General features: G+C 40.1%; 1 protein-coding gene across 1 annotated transcript; it reads right to left on the bottom strand.

Moving 5' to 3' along the window:
• Window positions 1–823: 823 nt before the first annotated feature.
• LOC135721767 (granzyme G-like) lies at window positions 824–2697 on the bottom strand. Its single transcript, XM_065244235.2, has 5 exons — window positions 2580–2697; window positions 2237–2396; window positions 1469–1589; window positions 1101–1328; window positions 824–991 (listed from the first exon to the last, which is right to left on the bottom strand). The coding sequence occupies exons 1-5, from the start codon at window positions 2632–2634 to the stop codon at window positions 839–841; spliced, it is 717 nt and encodes a 238-aa protein (XP_065100307.1). The 5' UTR covers window positions 2635–2697; the 3' UTR covers window positions 824–838.
• Between the last annotated feature and the right edge of the window lie 7137 nt (window positions 2698–9834).

The following is a 9834-nucleotide window of genomic DNA, read 5'->3' as shown; positions in this document are numbered from 1 at the left end:
AACTAACTGAGTCAAGGGACTCATACCAGGAAGATGAAGCTAGACATTTCATATCTGATTCATTCATTTCAGATTCAGATCAGTTTATTTAATTAAACATCTCTGAAAAGTGCCGATCATCAGCTTTTGCTGATTTATCATGAAGTAACCACACGTTGGTGGTAACACCAAACATTCATGTCAGCAATGTCCAATCTGTCTCCTGGAAGACCACTGACCAACCCTAATCTGATCCAAACATATCTCGCAGATCTTTATTAACTGATTGAATTTAAGTATTTTTCGGTCCTTATGTGACTGCAGTAGAGTGAAATTGTGCATCTCTCTGGAGAAGCATAAAAGTGTTCTGCCATTTTCTCAACATTGTCAGTTTTGTGTTGATTTCTTTAATTGATGAATATTGTTAATGCATTGCATTTTTTTTCTCGCATCTTCTGTATATTAAAAAACATTTTTATTTTTCAGGTTAAATGCTGAACACGCTGCTAGTTTTGAGGTTGGACTTTTGTGCTAAACTTTCTGTTGCATTAAATCAATAAAATTCTATTAGATCAAAACTAAATTTATGTCTAACTGTGATTGCTCAGCATTGTAAAATAACCCATGGTTTTGTTTAACAAATCCTGGCACATCAGTCTATTTTCTTTGCTGTTTAGTTATTTAATTCAGTGGTATAAATCACCACAAGCAGCGGAAATTATTTTAACAGACTTCTGAAGTGATAAAGATTTGCCTTTATTTCAATTCAATTGCAGATGAAGAGCTCTCATAAATCAGACTCCTTTAATATCAAACATGTTGAGGTGATCCAAGTTTGCCTTCCATGGTTTGTGATGCTTTAAAGAAATACATTCATGATTTTATGAATCCATGGAAGGTAGTGAGAGATTTTAGTATACACTGTAAGGTAGGTTGTAGACTCCACCTGTATGAAGTAAGACATGATGCCCTGTGCGATATTTCCACAAATAAGTGGACCCCCATCGTCCCCCTGGTTGTGAAATTGTGCTTCAATTAGCCATAATCATACCATCAAAATACAATATAATCATTCAAATCTTGCATACAGAAGCATAAGTGAAAGCATATGAAATGAATACCTGTGATGGTCCGGCTGTTCCCTCAGTGCATAAAGTGTGAGATGTGGCACAATGTTTAGAGTGTAAAAGAGTTTGGTTCACTTCTCTCAGGACTCTTGATAGAGACGCGTGCCCGTATTCCTGCCAGCCCCAACCCATGGCCATGCAGTTACTTGAGATTTTTGCTCTATTAGCTTCTGGCAGGGCAATGATGTTCACAGTCTCGCTCAGAGTTACTGGGGTTTTAAGCTAAATAGGAAGACATGTAAAGCTGCATAAAATGATGCGTCAAATGTCTTTTTTATTAAAGAAATGTTATTTATTACACATACATACAAACATACAAATGCATATTAAAATTGATCAGTTGTTGCTAAAATAAGACAAACCTTTAGTAGCATAATGTCATCACCTGGTTTGTCCGCAAAATCTGGATGTGGAAAGGCATTGACCTCTATACCAGCAGGTAAACGGTTTATGTCATTAACACCCAAATACACCATGAGATTACTAAAGCAAACAAAAATAAACCAAATGTTATAATATTTTAGCCCCAAAGAAAAGATTTACATAATTTTTTAACAATACTTTGGTGGTGCTGTTTATGTATACAACACACATTCACTGGATACTTTATGAGTGTACTATACGATTGTTTAATATTAATCATTAAATGGTTGTTAGATGTGTAAATGCATTGGTTACAACAATTCTGTTATCAATACCACATTTTTAATTATATTGTCCACAAAATCGTTTACAGTTCGTTGCATTGAATTCGGCAATCTGGAATGCTTTATTCTGATTGGTCAGTCACGACATTCAAAAAACAACTCGCTAAAACAGATAACACACAACTCTAATCTTGTCCTCCAGGCCTTGTGAGCCATTTTGGTAGGTGCAGATTAATAAAAAAAAAATATATATATAAATATGCAAGATAAATAACGTATGAGACTGTATTTACTATTGCTATTAAAGCAACTTGCTGATTGGTCTTGTTTGAACTGCACGTCTGGCCATTAGGAATTGTGGTTTCCTCGTGGAAGGTTTACATTTAGAAATGAAGTTACAAAATGTATCATAAATATTTTACAGACATGCAGATTTTGTATTTTTAACATCAAAGGTCACTTATAGCATATCATTTTACTCACTCTTTTTTGCAGTGGGCAGCCGTCATCACAAAATCTTCTCTTACCAAAAAACCACCACATGCTTCTGAAGGTGTTTGCGGGTCACGAATGTAGACCATGTATGGGCGGCTGTGTGGAATGGACACCTGACCGTTAACGATACCATGAACCACACTGACACCTGAAGAGAGATTGACAAAACCTCTGGTGATGTTTTTAGTTGTGTCAATGCATGTTAGTAATATTCAAAATGATAATAAGTCCATTTGCATGGTGAAAACACCAAGTACTTATTATCAAACTATTTAAATGGTTATGCGAAACTGTCTGCTGTTATTAGTGTAGTCTGATATGAAGTCTTTACCTGGGGTGCAGGAGTGCAGCAGTAGCAGTGTAGTTATAAACCAAGAGATGCTCATTGTAGTCACTGTTCAGTCCAGCGATGTGTGAAGCACAGTGAAGTCGTCTTCTGCTTTAAATACAGAGTCAAGGGAATCAGACCAGCAAGATGAAGCTAGAAATTTAACCATGCACTGACTTCAGATCAGTTTATTTAATTTAACATTGAAAAGTGCTGATCATCAGCGTCTGTTGATTTATCATGAAGTAACCACACTTTTGGTGATAAGATCAAACATGCATGCTTATGTCAGCGATATCCAATCTGTCTCCTGGAAGATCACTGACCAATCCTAATCTGATCCAAACATATCTGCCAGTAATGTTTAATCTCACAGATCTTTATTAACTGATCGAATTTAGGTGTTTTTTCTGTCCTTATGTAACTGCAGTGGAGTAAAATGATACTGAAATAAGATAAGTCAAGATCTGATAAGATGTGCCACTTGTGTCATGTGCCTTTAAGAGTTTAGAGAACCATAAAAATATTCTGCTTTATTTCTCAACATTAATGCATGAGTGTTTTCCCAACTCTTGTGCATAATAAACTGGGATACCTTTTTATTTTTAAGGCTGAAATGTTTTACATGCTGCTAGTTTAAAGGTAGAAGTTAAACTTTTGTGATGCAGACAGCTCAGTTTCATGGCAGTAATGGTGAGGTGTGTATTTGCTGGTAGCATAACATTTTTGAGAAACACTTTGGAAAACACCCTTGTAGCCAATCAGCAGTAAGCTGCGTGTCTGCTTACCAACATCTTTGCCTTGGTTGCGTATGTGTGGGGCGTGTCTATCAAAAGACGGTCCAGATTCTATTGGGGTAAGGGCGTGTTTGTTTAGGTGATTTCAAACTGTAAGATCGTCCCCCCCGCCTTTAAATCAATCAGATTCTATTAGGTCAAATCTAAATGTATTTTATGGCTAAATGTGCTTGGTAAGTATCATAAAATAACTTACTGATTTTACTGAACAAATCCTGGCACAGCCTATTTACCTTATTGTTTATTCTCCAGTTATTTAATGGTATAAATCTTCACCACAAGGTGACAGTGATGGCCTGCTGTGAACATTTGTAATACAGCTAGATTGTGTAAGTTTTTGCTACAGAAATCAACGGGCTTATGGAGTGATAAGGGTTCATCTTAAGGCGTATAAGCTGAATGATTTACAGCCAGACAGTTGCTATTTAACAGGGTGATACAACACCGTTCTGCTTCTTGTCAGGCTCCTGATCAATCGGTCAGGGTTTATGTAAGCAATAAGGTACGAGGAATCAATAAAAAGCATTCCTTCCACTAATAAAAATAGTCCCGGACCATGAACAAAAATGTGTTCCAATGTGTAATATGCATGAAAGCTCAAATAAATGCAAAAAAATTAAAATAATAAGTGTGGTTGCTAAGGGTGCTAAGCTTTTAATCATGAAGATTCACCTTTACTGAACAAATCCAAGCACATCAGCCTGTTTAGATGCGTAGATGCAAAAAATGTCTCCTCCGTTTGGGAAAACTTGCACGTTGAGAACATTGAGGTCAACTCAGGTTGTTTAAATTCATTGTCCAGGGGCACGTTCAATCTCACACCGGTGCGCAACGTTTTGCTACGATTTCCGGGTTGAACGACATGTTTCCTGGAAACGGTGTGCAACGGAATGCAACAGGTTTTAGAAGCGTTTTCTCTTGTTTGGTGGGTGTGTCAGAAATGTCGGTCCAATCGTTATAAATGTGTGTTTAATACTGTAAAATACCCTCGATGTTACAGTCACTGACCTTGCCGTCCAGAATGAAAGACAACATCCAACTTGAACCCATTGAGCGAGCTGTCTCTTTACTAACGCGTGGTTTTATACATCTTGCCGCTGGTTGGGCGGACATTTCTGACACACCCACCAAACAAGAGAAAACGCTTCTTAAACCTGTTGCATTCCGTTGCACACCGTTTCCAGGAAACATGTCGTTCAACCCGGAAACCGTAGCAAAACGTTGCGCACCGGTGTGAGATTGAACGTGCCCCTGGTGCATGAGGATTGGCAGTGTTGGCTACTTCCTCTTTCAGCTGCATGCTATAGATTTAAGAGATAGTTGAAGTATCTTTCTAATGTTTGGTTAATGTGGTTGATGCAAAAAGAGCTGTGAAAGATTGTGTGAAATCTTACTTCAGACCTTTCATGGAAATAATAAAAAAATAATAATCCAAGAATACTTTACTAAAGATTCAACAGGACCTCTAGATTGAAGTTGGGTTTTGTTGCTAAAAGAGCCTTATAGCTAATAAATAGTTTAAGCTTTGGAGTCAATACTTTACGGTATGATCATTTATTAAAACATGTTGTTTGTTTGATGCCATTTTTCCTGTTATATCAGTGGTAAATACTTTTACCCATAGACAGTAAAAAAATATGGACGTAGTGTCCCTGACGTCACCCATTGGCTTTTGAAGATCGTTTTTGAAGCTTAAAGTAGGCGTTGCCTCCCGTCGCCATCTTGGCCGCGCGTCAGCGCGAATCACTCGCGGAAAACCGAAAATGGGAAAAGAGGCGGGACACGAGTGAAGCTGGGGTGAAACCACGCCCGCCTAGCGCGAGTCTAGTGACAGCAGTGGCTGTTCAACCGTCACTTAAGCGGCCACGCCCTTAATCAGGGACAGACTGGGGCTAAAAAACAGCCCTGGACTTTTTCCCAAATAGGCCCATCATCCGGCCATTCGCCCCTAGCCGTGCGCAACAGACACAAGGATGTCCTGATACTATGCCACAATACTGTCAGACTATTAGACAAGGATATTTAATATTTTGTGCATGTCATATTAAACTTTGATGTATAATAAGGCTGTGAAATAATGAAAATAGCTAGGCCCTATTAATTTTGTCTGTACAGCTTTCACAAACAACCACCAGGTCTTTGCCAATTCCACAATATCTAAACACAAATATGAAAGACAAGGAAAAACTGCACTCTGATGGAAGACAGACAGAAAGTGCAAGCTAGGATTTTTTTGTTAAACTAATATTTGGTCAATTATTTAGCCCCCTTTCTTATTAGCACGTTTAGAGTGGTTGCAATGCATGCCTGATATTTACCCGTTTAATTCAATACCTTAGTCTTCATTGTAGCAGAAAATGTGAGCTCACTATAATCTCTCATATACAATAAAGTCAATGAAAGAAATGAAAACCAATGCAATACGATGAATGTCCACCCACAGACTGTTTTTAAACGGGGTTGGATAAATATTTTTTGCTTCGATGTGTGTGATTTTGGTTAGATGACAGTTGTAGGTTACAGTTTGACAAGTTTACAGTTTAACAAAAGCAAAATGTTTTGTTTTATTGCGACTGTATACAAATATAAGCAAACACTTTGCCGTTTGAATTAAGTCCCATATGAACAAAATGACAGAGTATGTATTGTTTTTATGTTTCCACTGTTCAATCGCGCCCACGCCTCTCTCTCTCTCTCACACACGCGTGCGTGCGCACACACTCACATCATGTCTTTCTCTAACACTAGTTGCGCATTACGTTTATTTTCACGCGAGTTTTTTATTTATTTTTATATCGTGTATATTATATTATAATGTCACATGTCCTGCTACTACTGGCACTTAGCTCTTGCTGATGTGAAGTTAACTCGGTCTGTCCCTCATCATGACCAGGCTGTGGATGCTCAGGCTCACAAACATAGACGCTCGCGAATTCCAGGAATCCGTGGACCAATCACGGCTAGTAGGCCGACTCTTCTTCCTTGTTTTTTACACGTAGCAGCATATAAGTGATCATATTAGTGCCTCTGCTGTTGGCTGTTCCTATTGCGTTATTAGACTTTTTTTGCCATCGGCCGGGCGACGGCCCTCCGTTGAACGGCCGTTCTGGACTTTTCCAGAACGCACAGATTGCCAATCCGTCCCTGCCCTTAATTATGCAGAATTTTAAGGCTTAATATAATTTAAATGGATGAGTTACAAAAATTTTTACCCCCCTCACAGTTTTCATGAAGGGCAAAATTAGCTATATAGACCAAAAGCACTTTTTGTACCAGGCTGTAAACATATTATTTTCTACTGTGAAGTTGGGCATTTTTAACATGGGAGTCTATGGGAATTGACTCCCTTTTGGAGCCAGCCTCAAGCGGCCAGTCGATGAATTGCAGTTTAAGTCACTTCCTATTGGCTTCATTAGAGCGATTGGAAGGTTGCCCCTCGCTTTTACCACAAGTTAAAGGACAAGTTCGGTATTTTAGACTTAAAGCCCTGTTTTCAGATTGTTTATGGTCAAATAGAATGGTTTTGACTGAAATTTCGACATTTTCGGCTGCCCTGAGAATTTTCGCGTGTTTGTGTTTCAGCTCAGACCTCTACAATGGGTTTATAGGTGCACTGGAACAATCCTTCCTAAAATGCATTAAACTTTCGTTTACAAAGACGTGAAACTCACCGAGTGGTCAGGGGTGTTCACTGATATGCTCACACAAAAATCGCTGCAAAAGATGCTTTCCAACAGCTGTTTTAGCATTCGTTGTTAACTTGTGGACCTATTTCCCCAAACGCCTCACACCCGTACATTCTTCCGCTTAGAGCTTGAATAATAAACACTCCAGCCCAGGTGGTGGCGCTAATCCGCCTTTGCCAATTGCAAGAATAGAAACAAAGTTCCCGGCGCGGAGTAATACCGTACCTCACAGGACGTCTAATACAGTCAATGGAGTTGGTAAAAACTACGATAAAACCTGTTGGAATGTGTCTTTTGGAGCGATTTTTGTGTGAGCATACCAGTGAACACCCCTGACCACTCGGTGAGTTTCACGTCTTTGTAAACGAAAGTTTAATGCATTTTAGGAAGGATTGTTCCAGTGCACCTATAAACCCATTGTAGAGGTCTGAGCTGAAACACAAACACGCGAAAATTCTCAGGGCAGCCGAAAATGTCGAAATTTCAGTCAAAACCATTCTATTTGACCATAAACAATCTGAAAACAGGGCTTTAAGTCTAAAATACCGAACTTGTCCTTTAAAAGAGGTGAGCTGCGGTAGCGTGAAGATTTGTAATATCACTAAAGCATGTAGGTTGTAGCAGCGGAAATGATTTTAACAGACTTCTGAAGTGATAAGGATTTGCCTTTATTTCAATTAAATTGCAGATGAAGAATTTTTAGAGCGTAAAAGTCTAAAAGAGTTTGGTTTTGAAAAATTTAGGTGTGGAAAGGCATCGACTATACCATCAGGTAAATGGTTTGTGTCATTAACACCCAAATACACCACGAGATGACTAAAGCAAATAAAATAGCAGTCAGCTACAGTCAGTGCTGAGGGAGGGTGACATGTCACCTCCGCTCTCAGGTTGTGGTCTGTGTCGGCAGTAATGTGGTTAATTGGAATTCACAGTCACATGTCAAGGTGTATTCGCTTCATCCTCGTTTCTTTCACACTAGCTATCCTGATGTGCATCTTATGTTACACCAGCAGATACAGAACACAAGTATGCTTGCTATTTCTTGCGTTGTGCTAGGCCTGGCCGTTTGGTCATTTGTTGCATTGTGTTTATCTGCTGCCCTGTGTAGTGCGGCGATAAGACCTATATGCTGGCTAAGTCTGTATGTACTCTGTCCTGGGATGGAACGAGTTCCTTATTGGGTCCCTAAAGGCTCTGGCATCCAATTTTTTTCACGTTGGCTTACCCCGGATTTCCACCGACTGCGGAACGGCTGCGGATCCGCTGCGGAACGGCGGCGGAGTCAATCGGTTTCCATTCAAGTCAATGTGTGTATTTCCACTGACTGCGCTCCGAATCCGTCACAGCTCCGGCCATCCGCAGCCCTCCGGTACAAATACGCAGAGCTTCTATTTTTGACGGATGCCGGACAGCTCCGCAGGGCGGAGCCATGACTTTATCGCGTGATCATACCTGAATACACGAGAACTCGTGTTTTTTTTATTAAATATTTGCAATACAAACATTACAAACACACACAAATAAAGTCATTAATACAAAAACAACAAATAATAGACAAGAACAGAGCCAGGGGCAGTTTCAAATAAATACATTAAAGATAGAGCATAAATAAATGTTTTAGCAGCCTTCTTATTTTTTGAATTTTGGATGGATTTGATGTACTGCTCTGTCTACGCGAGATCTCGTGTTGTGATCTAGGCTGGTTTGTAAAAACGTTATAATTCAACGGGCAGAGACAGAACTAGGTATCGCGCGATCATCACGTGAATTTGCGAGACCTCATGGGTCCTCGTCACTTCAGCACGCAGCCGCTCTGCAACAAATACGGAACCGGTGGGTATTGACGGACGGCGAAGTGCGGAGCCGTAACGCAGCGGAGCTGATCTGCAGCCGCTCCGCAGTCGGTGGAAATCCGGGGTTATGCCGACCGGGCTAGGACTGTGCTTTTTTTCAAGTACTTGGACATGTGCGGGCAACATTGACAAAAATACCAAATTCACAATTGGGTTTTTGCATGACGAGTCAATCCTTTTATGTCGATTATTTAGAAATGGCTAAAAATGGCTATTTTGTTGCCTGATGAGAGTAAAATTTACGTTTTTCGGGTCTAGTGGTTATCGTCAAAATGTCAGGTGATCACCGTGTACTAAATTTAAAGCACAGTAGTGTAAAGACAGTTGGTGCATGCATGGTAGTGCAAAAATCCTGGTATGGGGATGTATGGGGACCGAGGGGCAACCTTCCGATCGCTCTAATGAAGCCAATACGGAAGTGACTTAAAGTGCAATTCATCGACTGGCCGCTTGAGGCTGGTTTCAAAAGGGAGTCAATTCCCATAGACTCCCATGTTAAAAATGCCCAACTTCACAGTAGAATCTAATATGTTTACAGCCTGGTACAAAAAGTGCTTTTGGTCTATAGCTATTTTTGCCCTTCATGACAACTGTGAGGGGGGTGAATTTTTTTGTAACTCATCCGTTTAAATTATATTAAGCCTTAAACTTCTGCATAATTAAGGGCGTGGCCGCTTAAGTGACGGTTGAACAGCCACTGCTGTCACTAGACTCGCGCTAGGCGGGCGTGGTTTCACCTCAGCTTCACTCGTGTCCCGCCTCTTTACCCATTTTCGGATTTCCGTGAGTGATTCGCGGTGACGCGTGGCCAAGATGGCGATGGCAGGCAACGCCTACTTTAAGCTTAAAAAACGATCTTCAAAAGCCAATGGGTGACGTCACGGACACTACGTCCATATTTTTTAACGGTCTATGATGGGGA

The sequence above is a fragment of the Paramisgurnus dabryanus genome, chromosome 24 (genome assembly GCF_030506205.2).
Source record: "Paramisgurnus dabryanus chromosome 24, PD_genome_1.1, whole genome shotgun sequence".
Classification (NCBI taxonomy): Eukaryota; Metazoa; Chordata; class Actinopteri; order Cypriniformes; family Cobitidae; genus Paramisgurnus; species Paramisgurnus dabryanus.
Note: the sequence above shows the minus strand (reverse complement) of the source record. Positions and strands in the feature narration are given on the sequence as shown.

Bases quoted from the DNA above. Each gene is read 5' to 3' on its own strand.
- LOC135721767 (XM_065244235.2), bottom strand. From the start codon at position 2,634: ATGAGCATCTCTTGGTTTATAACTACACTGCTACTGCTGCACTCCTGC. The intron at 2,397-2,579 runs GTAAAGACTTCA...ATCTCTCTTCAG, and splicing joins GCTGCACTCCTGCACCCCAG to GTGTCAGTGTGGTTCATGGT. The intron at 1,329-1,468 runs GTTTGTCTTATT...CTTCCTATTTAG, and splicing joins ATGACATTATGCTACTAAAG to CTTAAAACCCCAGTAACTCT.